The following is a 16,307-nucleotide window of genomic DNA, read 5'->3' on the forward strand; positions in this document are numbered from 1 at the left end:
TACTGTGATTTCTAAGTCCTGTTCTTCCCCCTGGTTTGTTTGGGTTTCTTCCCCTCCCCTTTGCTGTTTTTCTCCTGGTCCCAGATCCCAGTACTTTTTCTTGTATAATTGTTTGCCCTAGTGAGAAGCCTGGCATAGAGCTGTTACTAGGCAGGTCCTGTTCGGAGGCAAGTGGGATGATAATGTAGTGGAGATGGTTGCTTCAAAGCATAAAGAGCCAGTGAAATTCAGTTGGATTTTTTTTTATTTCATCACTACCAGATTTGTCAAATCTAGTCTGAGTAGTCTTTCAGGCAGATGGCAGAATGCACATCTCTGCTGATTAAGGTTCTGTTCTGCCATACCTTGAAGAATAACTTCAAAAGGGCATAAGTCTACTTGGAGGCATTAACAAGTGGTGCACCTGAGAGGTCAATAACAGATGCAGTACTTTTCAGCACCTTCCTTAGTGGCATGGGGCCTTCTTTGCCCTTACAGACTGTGGGGAAGAAGATCCCTTCTGTGGGAAATTGTGACTATGGCCAGTGTGACTTTGAGATACATTTAAAATGTGACTGCTGCTTTCCAATTTCCATTCAGAAGCCATCTTTTGTGTTTGAGTTAGGCTTCTAATAGCAAAAAGTTTGTGAATGGTGAACAAAGAAGTAGAACAAAGGAAAAATATGGCACTATCCCAGTGTAGTGTCACTGTAATATCCAAGATGTTTTCAGGTCTCATAATTCTCAGATGCAACCGCTAAAACAATGCTACCACTTCACAGCCATTTCCATATTTAGTAGCATAATGCAATATGGTGACAATGTCAGGAATATTCCAGAGGTATAGAAAAGTCTGTACTAGACTGGGAAGAAAGAAGGAGGAAATGTGTGGTGAATCTACACGGGAGAGGATGAACCCCTCACCAGGGTGAATGCACACACACACATTAAGTGAGCTTTCGGATACTCACGTCTTGCTTCCCTTTCTGCTTTACCCAGACAGAGGTTATTTAGAGTTACTATGAGAAGAAATGCAATGAACATATGTTTGGAGAGTGGCCGTGAACTACTACTGCAAACACAAGCTCACTGCTTATAAATGGACTTAAGCACATGTGCAGCAACCGTGGCACATTTTTAGGGTAGGGATATTCTGCTTGTCTTAATGAGTTTATCAAGAAATACAGAAGAACAGAAGAACTGCTCTTAATATTCACACATTTGGTTTTAGTGCTGATCACATACACTCTTGTTCTAGTGTTCTTTTTAATAATAAATGAAAGCAATCAAAGAAAAACTTCATTAATGTGATTAATATTCAGACTGATGTACATTAAACATGAGGCTAATAAAGATGTCTTGAAGTTTTGGGTAATTACGTAAAAATGGAGATGTTAATATGATGTTCTCTTGTAACAGGAACCTCTGCTTCAGTACAAGCTCTGCAAGGAGAGTCCTTGCAAAACAGGTGATTGCCTTTCTACCCAAGGCTAGTTGGGAAAATAAATAGTGGCTACCTGCTTTTAGTCGTTCAGAAGTCAGTGCTACTTGTATTTAGTTATCTTCTTATCTGCATTCAAAGGATTCAGAGAAAAAAAGCAAATATTAAACAAAGATGACATTTCTTACTTAATGCATTTTGTAGTTTCTGCATCTACCTTGCTAACTTAAGTAAAATGTGGAATTTACTTACCTCTTACCATGTAATTACTGGCTTTTCTAAGTACTTTACTAAAGTGTTGCCCCCCCCCCCCCTTTTTTTTCATTCTATTTGTGATGTCTGTAAAAGAGATTAGTTAATAACATTTTAAAAATGTAAAATGAAAGAAAAAATAAAACTCCAACCTAGAAATGCGAGGCACAAAATCGTTTGGGCAAGGTCAGCTCTGCCATTGCACGCATTTTGCATCTTTGATGCTAAAACACAGCTGGAATATCTTGTAACTGCATATTTAATTGGAAACTGGGGGAGGAAACAGCATTTGTCACTATATTACGGAAATCTTAACTTTATATTTTTTTGTGTTATTCTTTCTGATATTTCACTGTAGGTTAAAATTATTCAACACATAGTTCTGGTATATAAATGCAAAGAAGGAGGTCATTAATTTAAGACCGTTGCACTGAAGAGATACGCATTTTCCATTTTGATTCACAATATCTTTGAATATTTTGGATTAACAGGTTCTATACATAAGTATGTTGCCAAATAGTCTTTAAATCAGGTGCAACGTTTTCCATAACCAAAAGTAATCTTAGCTCAAAGTTTTAAAATGCAAGTGTAACAACAGTCCCAGAATGTTAAGTGAGGAATTTGTTGCAATTTGGCAGTGATGCCTATTGCTACTATAAGAGAATATCCTTTTCCTGCCAGAGGTGGAAATGACTCTCTATTATATTTTGTGTTTTTATAAAGTGTGTGTGTGTGTGTGTGTGTGTATGTATGTGTATCTTCTTGGTGTGTTGCCAAGGCTTGCCTGTGACTGTTAAGGCGGTCTAACCATGGAGTGGGTTCTGCTGAACCTTTTCTGCTGTGTCAGTTCTCCTCCAGATCAGCTGCAAGCGAGCTGTGTGTGTGGCCCCAGCAGTGCAGGGGAGGCAGGTGTATGGCCATATCAGGGACTGACATTGTCTGTACCGCCTGTGAAGCTGTGACAGCACAGCAGTCCTGCTGTTTACCTGCATATTTATAACCCTCTAGCAACTCCTATCACTGTTGCCAGTATTTGCTAGCAAAGGGGAAATAAATACCTAAGTTAAGTGTGGTTGGACTGGATGTGCTGGCCTTGATAGTTGGTGGCATTGAATAGTTTACAGTTGCAATTGAATATTTTTGCCATCTGTCACCTGTCTCCCTATGCAGTGAAAAGGGCTGTTAGATGTTAGTACAAGCTGATGGACCGCACATGCTTCCTCCTGGATAGAAGCTGTGTTGCTTTCACATACAGGGAGAGGAGAGAGCCTGTGTTTCTGTGTAAGTGCTGTTGTGTGGTGGCTTTGATGGGCAGGGGACTGTTTTCTTGGGCCATTAGGAGAGAAACGGAATAAATGGTTTGAGTTTTGGTGAGTTACTAAATTATTTTACTAAGGAATCAAAATGCATAGTTCTTCCTCCTTCTCCCAAGAAATATTGTTTGCCACATCAGCAGTGGTGCAGCAGTGGCCTGAGCTTAGTTTAATACTGCTCAGAATATCTTAAAATCTTTGACTACTATATGCTTTCAGAAATTTTGAATTCTTGCTTTCTTTTCCTCACTGTGTTTTCCAGTTAGTAAATTCACACCTCTTTTTATAACTTGTTACTGGTTGAAACCAGTTCTTACTTGGAAAATTGTAAATCTGTTTTGTTTTGGGTGATTTTTTACTTTAAACTGAGTTTGTTAAATTCTAATAAAAGTATAAGGAATCCTAATCTCTGGACCCACATTAAATTGAGTAGGAAATGAAAAGTAATTGGTACACATTAAAATAGTAAATCCTTAAAGTCTTTTTTCATCTACATATTTATTTATTTTTAAAAGCATTTAGGGAATGATGGATTACAAACTTTGAGGTCACCAAAGCTATTTTAGCTGTGTTGGTGCAGGTGTATGAGAGGCCACAAGCTTGTTGCTTGCCCTGGTGTTGCTGCCTGTGCGCTGTGGTGTGCACTGTGGTGGGCAGGTGCTCCTGGTGCTTTGCACAGGCGTACAGTGAAATGGGCTGGAAAATTGTGCTGCTTGACTTGAATGAAGAGCAAACCCAAACATGCTGACAACTTTTGTACAGCAGTAAAGGTTTTGGTTGGGTTAATGAGCAGCTTTTTTAAACTATGAACTACAGTTCCTCCAAATATATGATAAAATGTGTCTTTTGCTTTTTCTTGATTTCATGATGAACAGGTGCATAGCATCACTTTTAGAGACTTACAGGTCTTTCACAGAATCACTGAATAAGCTCAGTTGGAAGGGACCTAGAAGGATCATTGAGTCCATCTCCTGGGCCTGCACAGGACATCCCTAGGAGTCACACCATGTGCCTGAGAGTGTTGTCCAAATGCTTCTTGCGCTCTGTCAGGCTTGGTGCTGTGAAGCCTCATTTTTTAGTAATGATTTATTTCTACACATTGAAATGGTTAATGTTAAGAAATAGGAAGAATAAATGTTTCTTGGTATCATGACATGGTTTGTTTTTCACAGAATGCTAATCTGATTTAACCTTTCTAAGCCATAGGACACCATTGCTATTGTGAATAAAAAGCTGTAGTTCCCTGTAGACTAATAAAAGCTATGTTCCTGGGTAATTCAGTTCCCAGATAAGGTTTCAGGCTCACATTATTTCTGCTCATGTCAACTTACTGATTCATTTTATTGAAAAGAATTACATTTCTCACAAGGCAGCATACTGTCCTGTCCAGCTGATGTTTTTTCTAGTGCACAGGATGGTCACAGGTGTGAAGAACCAAAAGCTACTAAGAGTGCAGTAAAATAACATGGGAATGTTATTTAGCAGTTGGTATAAATATTAGTAACTTACTAAGAAGTCAAAACCTTAAGCTTTGTGGATTTCAGTATAGCTGAATCTTGACTTTTTCGAGAAAAGCAACCATCTAAACACATGGTAAAGAAACTGAATGACATTCATAGAAGAAAGCAATAGAGAACTAAATGTTTGTGGCATGCTAAATGTTTTGATGGGATGTGGTAGTTTGGCTCTGGGAAAAATATTAATTATTCTTTTGTAAGGGTACTGAATATTTTGGAAGGGATTCGTATGGTTTTTAATAGACTTGTTTGTGCTAGAGATTTTAAAATAATTATGATGTTTTTGGATATTAATCACAATGAAGATCCACATCTTAAGATTTTGAAAGTCTGAAAACTGCATATGTCATTTTCAAAACGGTGGTTGCTTTTTTTGCTGCATGTTTCAAATGCAATTTCAACACAAGTATCTATAATCTCCAGAACTTAAAAATTTGTATTGCTAGTCTTAACTTTACAGTTTTCTTCAGTGTCAGCAGATAGATTTAAGTTACCTGAATTTTGAATGTATTTCCAATTGTAATAAAAAGAGGTGACTTAGAAGAGCAAAAGAATGCTTATTTGCCTTGTGTCTTAAACTACTTAAAGCAGGGAGAAATACAGCTTGGATTTAGTAAAGATAAAGGGAGTGTTCAAGCCTCTTACTGCAAATGGATTTAATAGTTCAAAATCTTTCAAACTGATGCATGTAGTATGGAATCCTAGTTATAGGATATGTTTCTATACTTTCTGTGAGCTCTTAAATTCAGATACTTCTTGGCATGCTATTTGTGTTTTACGTTGATCAAACAAAAATCTATTGGGTGTACTCCGTTGTGCACTCAAGTTGAATATGTGTTTTCCCTACCTATGACTGTAAATATATAATATGCTGAAATATTTGGTAGCATAAGGCTATTTACAGTACAGGAGAACGGAGAAATGCCAAATGTCTATTGTATGTTCCTTTGGAAATAATGGCAGTTGTATTTCTAAATATTAGATAGGAACACTTTTTGTCTTAAAAAGTAATAGTTTTCATCATCACTAAGAAATAGTTGGAGATTTATAGGTGAGCAAATCAGCATTTCAGATCATGTTTTAAAGCATGGTAGCCTCAAACTTAAGCCCACTGAAACCTGACTGAAGTTTGTGTTAACTGGAATTGTGTGTTGTGTCCCCCTAGGAGGAACAAGCTGCTAAATTGAAAGCTGAGAAGATTAGGGTTGCATTAGAGAAGATTAAAGAAGCACAAGTGAAAAAGGTAAGTTAGTTATACCAATTTATACGATCCTTATTTTATTTTTTTTTTCACTTGGAAAATGAGGGCAAACTTCTTCTCATTTGTTTCTATTGCCCTTTATAAAATAGGAACACTGTAGTGTTCTGATCTTGAGCAGTAATGTGGTTTCCCATCTAGATTGGACCTAATCAGGAACATCCTAGGATATGGAATAACATTATGTTTTTCTTAAGGAATAGCTTGTTTTTCAGCTAGTGCTCATTGGGAAGATTTTACCAACTTCCACCCAGAACTGAAATGAAGGTCCAGGCTCCTAAGATTGTTCTTGTATATTCTGCAGTCACATGATTAAAATTTGTGCCTGTTTTCTTCACACACCTTTTCCCATTATGCATAGCAGGATTTGCCAGTGATAAATGGAAGACAGTCATAGGTTAGCAAGCATAGTCCTGGAAGGGATGTCCTTGCTAAGGGGTGCTTACAGTTTCCTCTCAGAACTGATAGAACCTATCAGCTGGCCAGTTTGAATATGGACAATTCTCTAAGCCACTTAAAGTTGTGATCACCTCTGTGATCCACATTTAAGAATAGGCGAACTCCCCCCCCAAGCTCTCTCTCGTTTCCGGCGCTGGGACAGGTGGCTGCGGGCCCCGTGTGGGGGCCAGCGGGCCTGGCCAGGCCCTGCTTGGGCCAGGCCGGGCCGGGCCACGGCCATCCTGGAGCCGATGGACCTGTTCCAGCCGTGGAACCCCCCCCCACTGCCTTGCCGTGGGCAGCCGGAGCGGCTCGGCTCTCCCCCCTCTCCACTGCGATAAGAAACATTCAACATTCCAGCTGCAAAGCTGCAAGGCCGAGGTGAGAGTAACCCTTTTATTGCTGTGAAGAGCTGAAAACCTGAGGGAAGAGAGAGAGGAGATGCTTAAAGCTGAAATTCTGTTGTGAAGCTATGATATATCAGAGTATCCCGTTGTAATTCCATGAAGATATGGGGGGTGGAGTGTTCAGCTCGTAAGCAAAAGCACCTGCGCTGAGATAGGCAGATGCTGACGCAGCTGTAATTTCATGAGAAGTTTGGACAGGGAGAGATGAACCAGATGAGGACTTTTGCTCCAAATGGGAAAGGAGAAAACCTCAGTTCCTAGAGATGCTCCCAGAGATAGTCCTAACGATGAAGATGATGAAGACCCTTTGCTCCCAGGGAAGGAGAAGGGCCTCTGTTTTTGTTTCTGAACGGCTCAACCTTAAAATTGTACCCCAAAAAACTTCAAGAGTGGACCCTCAAAAGCAGTTGTGGGAAAAGCTGCAAGTCGGGGGGGAAAGGACTCACACGCAGGCAGAGAGACTCCTCTTCCTAAATGGACTGAACAATATTTGGAAGTGGGCGGCTGTCTCGTTGTGATAATGTTTTCATAGCATGAGCAAGAAGAGACTTCTCTTTCTAAATGGACTGAACAAGGTTATTATGGCAGTGGTAACAGACTGAACATCTTAAGGGTTGTCTTTGAACATTGTCAGTGGGAGAAGGGAGGAAGGTGGGGGGAGGAGGAGAGTTCTGAAGGTGGTATAATTTTTTTTTCTCCTCTTTTAGGTCTGTTAATAAACTTCTTTATATTCTTTCAAGTTTGGTGCCTACTTTGCATTTCTCCTAATTCTTATCTCACAGCAGATAAACAGTAATGAGTATTTTGGACCAAACCACTACAGACAAGTATTCCAGTCTAAAGACAGAGATTACCAAATGGAGAAAGTCTACTGCCATTACTTGATGTACTCTCAAAGAATAGAGAGTGCCCTTAAAACTGAGCATTTTTATTTTATGACTGGAGTTTTTCAATAGCTTAAAATGCCTTTTGCAGTAATTGTTTGTAGATCAAAAGCTGAAAAACTGTCCTGGCTGGAAGTTGGGAATTAACAAGCCAACCAGTGTATTACAACTAGCAGGTTTTATCTTTTCCAGCTGAACAAGATGTAAAAATGGAAGTAATAATGATTGGCAAAAAGAATCTGTTGTCTTACGTCTTTAGATTGGTTTTAAAAAAGGGCTGGATTTTTGTTTCTGGACAGTGACCTCTTTAAAATGCCTATGAAAAGCCACTGTGTTTTAAAAGCAGATTTTTTCACACAACTGCTTCATATTCCCCAGAAAAATAAGATTTAGTATTGCTATATTGTTTACATAATGAGCATTTTTAGAAAATACTGTAGGAAGCAGGCAGAAAGCTTAAATTGCACATCCAAAAAATTCAGATTCTTTGTAAGCTTGTGCAGAGCTCTATATCTATGTTTGTTCCACCTAGATATTTGAGAAAAATTGTCTGAAAGACACTTTATTAATCAGAACAGGACACCTTGACAGGAAGGATTTTTTTCCTCCTTAACACACAACTGAAGGACTTTCTTGTGTTGGAAAGACCTTTATATTTACTTTCTTATGCTGCCTTTATATTTACTTTCTTATGCTGAAGGAGAACAGTATCGTGTTAAGTGTCCATGATACAAATATCTAGCCATCATTTATGACTTTTTACATTTTGAGGGAGTGTTTTGATTGAATTTTATGCTACTGTAAGAAAACCTTAGAAGAATAAACAAGATCTTAAAAACTTTATTTTTATTTGGAATGTGGTAGATTAATCTTTCTTTTTGTTTTCCTAATTTTCTGCTTAACAGTTGGTGATCAGAGTCCATATGTCTGATGACAGCTCAAAAACAATGATGGTGGATGAGAGGCAAACAGTGAGACAAGTATTAGACAATCTGATGGACAAATCACATTGTGGCTACAGTTTAGACTGGTCATTGGTGGAAACCATCTCTGAATTGCAAATGGGTAAGTAATAATTATAAGAATTTCTAATTCTTATTCATTGATGCAGCAGTAGTCTGTATCTTCAGAATGATTTAAATACTTGTCTTCATAATGTTCATCATCCCGTTCATTAATGTAGTAAGTGCTAATTCGTGTAATAAAGCTCATGACTGTGACCTTATTACAGAATGATCTGAAAATGATTTCTTCTTTTATGTTAAAAGCATGGCTAAATTCTGTGTATTATAGAAGTCTTACTAATGTGTGCCCACTGAGCCTCTCAGTTTTGATATGTTCTTCACAGAAGAAAGAAGAGATAAAAAACTTATTGTGCTTCTTCCTCTTTGTAATTAGCATTTTGAACTGATAGTAATAACTCCTATTGCATAAACCTATCTACATTTTTTCCTATTAAATATTTTAATGCAATTAGCAGTATTCCTCTAAAAGCAGTTAAAGCTCCTTTGCACTGCATTGCACATACCACATTGTTTATTTAGCCAAAGGATATAGCATCTTAATGGAAATTAAGGGGAAGGAGTAAGGTGCATCTTATCTATTGACTTTGATTAAAGAAAAACCCAGAACTGAAGCCAAATACCTTGATTTCAAATTACAATGAAAATTAATGTTTCTTCTCTCTTTGGTTGAAACCTTGTGTATTTTAGGTAGTGTAGCATGCCAGATGGTTGTTGTGGGCTGACAGGGTATTCTTTGAATCTTGTACCTATCACATGAAAAATAATATCTTACTAGGCTCAAAAACTTAAAATTTTAATAAAGTCCATTCTTGTAATGAGAGTTGATATGTTTTGAAAGCTATCCAGTTTCACTAATGAAGCTGCAGTAAGATGTAAACTTTTGTATCATAGTCATCTGAAGCTTTTTTGTTTCATTCTTCTTAGGTAATAATGACTTTTTAAATTTATTGGAAGACATTATTGCTGTGTTGTTATAGAGCTTGATGGAAGTTATAATTCATAACTCAGAAGCTTCTCAGAATGCACTGAGACCTCAGTAATGTGTTGCCATGTGACACTCCCTGCAGATGGCATTTTGTTGCATTCACACTAAGATGTTGAGATGTCATCTGAGTCCTCATTAGCGATAGCTTCTAGGTTGGGATGTGATCAGCCATATACCCTCTGTAAGAATGTGGGGGAATTGATTTTGTGGGAGAAAATCATGTTCTACTTTGAGGTGCGATTGAAAGGTCAAGCAGGTCCCAGGGGATTCTGAAAAAATTAATTTCCTGAAATGCCACTGTGTGGCCTATATGAAGAAGGAATAAATGGTAAACAGCTAGGTTCTACTTCAGTGTGTTTAAAAGGATAAGAAAGTTGGTCTAATGGTTTCCCAAAGATTTCTTCTTATTTATTTTAGAATGAGGATTTTTAGCTATTTTCTACCATTTCAGTAAATTTTCCTCTTTTTCCTTACTCTGTTCTCTTTTGTCTGTTTTCAGTATTCTGAAGTGCTAGTACTAGTGCACTAGTAGTTTCAGTGGAGAGTCAAAGCTCAGAGCTTTGACTGAGAACCAAAATTCTGACTGAGCTTTGTCTGAGAACCAAAGTTCTCAGAAGCCATTGTTGGTACATCATTTATTGAGCAAGAGAGATCATAGGAAGTAGACAGTGTCAGTTTTCAGTCTTATTTACAATATCCCTACTAGCCATGGGTATTTCACATTTCAGAAGCGTTTTGTTTTCCCTCTGATCATTGCCCATTACTATTTTTTTACTTTGAGTGAGATAATCATTGGGGATGTAGAAAGAAGTTTTCTGCCAAAAAAGCTACCCAGTGCATTCCTCTGGGAATTGTGTAGACCAGAAAACACATAAATGTGATAACCTTATTTGTGCTCATAAAATTTGAAGTGTTATCATTTGAGTCTGCAGTGTTCCTGTGGGATGGTAGGCCTTCTCAGATTAAAAATATAGAAACACTTCATATGCTGATGGAGCTATAAACTTGAAGATACGAAAGTCCGTGTTGAGTGACTGTATGTATAAAATTAAACAAGGCATGTCGGGGAGTGGACTAAGTTCTTTTAGTCTCTTAGCATAAACTTCTTCCCTAGTGTAGTAGATCTTGAACTCTATTTTCTCTGCATATATGTCTTGTCTCTTAGATATGACTACAGATTAGTTTCTATCACAAAATGCAACGGATTCCAATGTATTTGCTCTCTTCTTATTGCTGCAGAAAGGATCTTTGAGGATCATGAAAATTTAGTTGAAAATCTCCTGAACTGGACAAGAGATAGTCAAAATAAACTAATGTTCGTGGAACGTATAGAAAAATACGCACTTTTCAAGAATCCACAGGTAAGCCTGAGATTCGTACTGCGTGCATGTGTGGCTGATTGCAGTTTCTTACTCTTTTGGTAGCATTTATTTCCATACTTTCATTTTGGTACTTGTGTATGTGTTAAAGTGCCAGGCAACTTTACACTTCAGCGCTACGTACATCCACAGTGTTGTTGGCACAAAGTCAATCCCTAAGACACAACCATGAGCTGAAGCAATCTGTTTGCTAATGTGTTTGTGAGTAGTTTTAATGCACGTGAAGGCAGGCAGTTTCCAGGGATTTATACCAATACTTAGTGCTGCTCAATTATGTAAATATGCAAGAAAGGTGTTGACAGATACTGCTGATAGTAATGTCTCTCCACTGTACGTTCTTAAATTGCTGGCAAGAAGGGGAAGACAAACTCTTAAGAGAGTAGCTACTCCGTGGTCAAATGGCCAGTGAAGAGAAGAGAGCATGTGTCCCTTCCTGTGGAAGTTGGGACCTGCCTATATTCAGCTGTTTCCTGCTCCCTGGCTGAGAAACTGAAGGCCTCTTCCTGTCAAATGGCCCTCTCTTCTCTCAAATGATAGCTACAGACTTGGTATGTGGCAGCAGTTCAGTATTGTAAGTGAGTGAAGGAAAAGAAACAGAAAAGCAGAAGGTGGCTCTTTGAAGAATCTGAATTGAAAAGAACTGGATGTAATATCACTTGATCTGTCTTAACTCTTACCTAACGTATTCCCTTTTGAGCATATGATTATTTTTATATCTGTATGGTGGCTATATGCTAATTTATTGGATTTAAACTGGGTGTTTTGCATGCTTGTCCTATGGGACAATATCAGTTTACTTGATTTCATTTATTTTTAAGCAAGATCTGAAAACCAGGTCTTATGCAAGTGCTTTGCACTGAAGCATCAAAACTCTACATTCTTTTTAAAAGTTTGTAGATTATAGGTTTACTATCAGTACATTTAGTAAGCACTGTCGCAGGAGTAAGATACCAGCATAAACCAAATATATTTCTCCTTGGTTTAAAATATTGAACTGGATAAACTTTGTGAATATTTGGGTTTTTTCCAGTATTAGAGCTAGGGGTTAGGAAGATGATACTTTTCATTGTCCTAGTCTTTTCCAAACTGAATAAGAGTACAAAACTTTTTAAATAAGTTATGGTGCCTGTGCGTAATTAGATTCCTTTTAAGAAGTCGACGAGTATTTTATTTAGCAATTCTTTGTGAAAATAAACATTTCTAGTCAGCAAAACTCAGAACAAGGTGGAAAGAAGTACATTGCCTCTGTGTGTGCTTCTTTGAACACAGATATAATGGGAGTATATAGCAGATCTCTGGGGACTTTTTTATATTTTTATTATAGTATTTACAAGTTCATAGTATTTTTATTTCTGGATGCATTGTAACAGAGAGCTGTTTGATTTGTGGAAAGTCAGGATGATGTTGTTATGAGTCTGTTAGGTAAGAGTATGGACTGATATTTCTGGTAAAGTTGATGATAAGTTAGTTCAATGTATTATTTAGCAGTCTGACAGTTTCAGTCTACAAAGTTTTGTTCAGTTCATGCATTGTTCTTAGTTTAAAACTGGTTTCTTCTTACTGCTACAGAAAAGCAAACAAGAAATGCCATTTGGCTTGATTTCAGAATGCCTGTAGAAATATTAAACTTTCTTTTATTACAGAACTATCTTCTGGGGAAGAAAGAAACCTCTGAGATGGCAGACAGAAATAAAGAGGTGCTGCTAGAGGTAAGAATATCAAACCAAAAAGGATATAGTGGTCATTTTGGAGCTTGAAGACAAACTGCAAAAGGTTGTGGTGATTAAAATTGATGGACGGAACTGAATGTAATTCTGGAAGACTGTGAATGGAATGTGTCGTATTTGAGATAAATGGCTGTTTTAATGTTACACTGTTTCAGCTCTGATCAGTTTAAAAAAAAGTTTCTGTATTTTGTTTAATATCTAAAATACCATATACAGCGATAATCAAATTGAGGTTGCCTGTAGCCATGGCTAAACCTAATAATTCCAAGTTGAAATTTGCAGAACTGTCAGCTGGGTTTCTGACCTGTGGTGGTAGAGATTTTTTTACTAGCACTTTTCAAATTTTAATTTCTACAGAATTCCTGAGCATGGGTTAAGCTGATCTAAGTTAATATTTTAAATATTGATAATAAGCAAAGTAGAAAAAAATTTTTTTAATTACATTTTAAAATAAAAACAAATACTGAATTTTAAGAAATGCCTGACAGAAAACTAGTTATTATCAAACACATTAAGCAGTTTACAGAACTAAGGGCATAAAAGTGTGGAGCAAATAAAGCAAACAGTAAATATAGCCTTCATAAGATTAAAACTAAATATTTTTGTGTCATGGCTGAACTGCCATAGGTTCCGCTTGATTTCCAGAAAAATGACTATGATTTACATAGTTACCCAAAAGTAAATATTTGGGGTATTGAATTTTGGTTTAAACTTAATACAGTTTAACTTAGAAGTAGCATATGCATGTTATTAATATATTGCTAATATGGGTTTTAATAAGTGTTTGTATGTATATGCTGGATGAAAAAATTGTTTGAAGCCACAACGTGCAGAGAGTTGTAATTCTGCTTAATTCTTTGTCTTGTAGGATTATTCATAAGTCTCTGTGTTGCATATTAATCTGGAGTGTATTTAAAGCATTTGGTTTTTCTCTGTTAGTTCTTTATAAATAGAACCTTAGCAGAAGTTGTAGTGTTGTGGGCAGTTAGTATCAGCGAAGTACTCCTGAAATGAATTGCAGCTGTGTCTGATGGATGCACAGTTAGGTTTTGTGTATGAGGCTACGTAAGGTGACCGTGTGACCTTAAAGCCAGTAAAGCCATTGGGGTACCTATTACTGAGAAGCAGTGGATAGAAAATCTTTACAGTAGCTGCTAATGATCTTTTTGTCATTGTTGCACTGAGCAAATGCTCAGACACCCTATCATGTTTGTCTGAATTACCTTATTGCGTCTGTGATTAACCTGCAGTTCATATCTCATGTGAAAAAAGAGCTGTCCCTGCTATGAGTGCATTCCTTGGATAAAGAATTCCAGTCATTCAAAACAAACCAGTGCATGCTCTCTGTTCTGTCTGTTTCCCAAACCACTGCGTTTATTGGCAGGAATGCTTCTGTGGAAGTTCTGTAACTGTGCCAGAGATTGAGGGAGTTTTGTGGCTGAAAGAGGATGGTAAGAAATCTTGGAAGAAACGTTACTTCCTTCTTCGGGCTTCTGGAATCTACTATGTCCCTAAAGGGAAGGCAAAGGTATGCTACTTAAAGCAATTGTTCTGAATTGTTTATTGCTGGTAAACAGTGCAGACAAGAGTTGGCTTTAAGTTTTGGCTTAACTGTGCCTTTCCAAGTGCCACATCCCTTAATTAAAAGGCTTTATCATGGAAATACTGTGTGAATTATTGTGGCAGCACTTGATGTGAAGGGTGTAACCCCACTTTAAAAATACAAGAGTACAGCGGTCTGCTTCTTGAGTTAGCTTAGGGTTAGATGTTCAGAAATACTTGAGGAAAAGTTTTTGGTGGAGCTCAGAAGCTATCTTTGCGTAAGCAGAATTCAGATGGAAAACCAAATTGCTCTGCAAATGTTGAAGTATCAGACCAACTCCATAACCAGTCTGCATAATTTCATTGTGTTTAGTTAGTTCATATAAATGGGATTCTTTTTGGACCAAATGGTGCTACATTTTTTGAAACTGGTAAGTGTAATTGCATTTCTTCAGGATTACTTACTGCTGTTCTCTGTATCAGTAATGTAAAATAAGTAAAAAGCCACTACAAATATGTTACAGCTTCAAGGGTGAACTAGTGTGAGTTCAAGTCATCCATGAATCCATCAGTCTTGACAGCATCAACTGATTCCCAGTACAGGAAGTTCATCTCCCACGCAGCTGGGAACGAAGAGGAAATCTCTGTCATCGCAACAGCTCCCTTTAGAGCTGAATGCATGTCAGATGTTCTTTTGCTTCATTCAGACAACCTGTATGCAAATAGCCTGTTGAAATTCTTTGCCCTACACTCACTTCCAAAGATCTTGAGAATTCTACTCACAGTCACACTGGAATTTGGAAACCTTGATTATTACCAAGGTGAAATGTAACCAGCAGCTGATAACTTCCTGATGAACCAATCATACTTACTTTCTCCTGATAGCCACTCTGAGTAAACATTAGTAGTCCAGTGTAAAGTGTTGTCAAATGGCAAAATGCAGACAAAACACAAAAAGCAGACTGAATTTGAAAAAGGATATCCTGGTTAAAAATGAAGGTGTGATGCAAGAGTTTGTGCATAGCTGTATCTCCTCCTTCTGTTGGTAGTTTTCCAATCAGATTGAAACTGGTGTTTGACCTTAAGTAGACCTTACATTAGTATTGGATCTTAGCATTAGACTGATTGTGTCAATGCATGTGGATTTTTTTATAAAGATACTTTGTAAATGACTGTTTTTGTATTTAATAGGTCTCACGGGATCTTGTGTGCTTTCTACAGCTAGACCATGTCAGTGTTTACTATGGACAGGACTATCGGAACAAATACAAGGCACCCACAGACTATTGTTTAGTACTAAAGGTAACACTCCAGCAGTTGCCTATACCTTGAATTCACTCTTACTTGTTCTGAACCATCAGCTGCTTTTTGTTTCCTCTAGTTCTTGTATACAATGTGACTAGTTTGTGAACAGTTGTTGCCTGTTCTCTGTGCTGGTTGTGACTCCATAAACATTTTCATATTGCCCTGAACTGTTTTATTTCCAGACTGATGAGTGCCAGTCTATTTAATTGTTCATCATACTCTAAAACCTACACTAAAGTCTTCTTTTCCATTTGGCAACTCTACACCTTACAACTGTTTAGGCTCAAAGAGATAATACCCCTTGAAATGCTAATTCCAGAGAGTTATCTTCTCAGTGTAGGTCCAGAGTAGTGCAGAAATTGATATTAAATATTCAAGTCTACCCTTTATTGCTCAACCTGAGGGAATGGGGATGCTGTAAAGGAGGCAACTTCTGAGTATAAAGGACAGGTAGAAAGAAGTAGCAAAAAATGTTATAAAACCAGTGACCTGATCTTAAACTGATCTAATAACTTGAGTGCATCAACTTATTTTAATTGCATCAACACATCTCCTAGTTTCTGTTGACTCCCACATAGTGTTCAGAATGGTGCCAGTTCGTGCAAGATAGCTGGGTACCAAGCTATTTTAAAACAGGCTTTCACACTGTGTTCACAGCAAGTAAAGTGTCTTCATGGATTTGAAATGGTGCCAGTGATAAGAGATGGTTATAGCTGCACTTCTCCCCTCCCTGATCTGGAGCTCATTTGGTGTTGTATATGTCAGTACATTAGACCGTTTACTGTGCCTGGAGCATGTGGCTGCCTGTCCACTGCCTGAAAAAGGATTTCATTTTCCAGTGGACAGGGCAACATG

At 37.6% G+C, this 16,307-nt stretch overlaps 1 protein-coding gene across 1 annotated transcript in view; it reads left to right on the forward strand.

The window, feature by feature from the left end:
- The window catches only part of RAPH1 (Ras association (RalGDS/AF-6) and pleckstrin homology domains 1), a 92,123-nt gene that overhangs the window by 58,851 nt on the left and 16,965 nt on the right, over nucleotides 1–16,307 (forward strand). The window contains 6 exon segments of the mRNA XM_032114350.1: nucleotides 5,668–5,745; nucleotides 8,395–8,554; nucleotides 10,739–10,860; nucleotides 12,522–12,587; nucleotides 13,990–14,133; nucleotides 15,339–15,449. Of these exon segments, the coding sequence (XP_031970241.1) occupies nucleotides 5,668–5,745; nucleotides 8,395–8,554; nucleotides 10,739–10,860; nucleotides 12,522–12,587; nucleotides 13,990–14,133; nucleotides 15,339–15,449 (681 nt within the window).

The sequence above is a fragment of the Corvus moneduloides genome, chromosome 7 (assembly GCF_009650955.1).
Source record: "Corvus moneduloides isolate bCorMon1 chromosome 7, bCorMon1.pri, whole genome shotgun sequence".
In the NCBI taxonomy this organism is placed as follows: domain Eukaryota; kingdom Metazoa; phylum Chordata; class Aves; order Passeriformes; family Corvidae; genus Corvus; species Corvus moneduloides.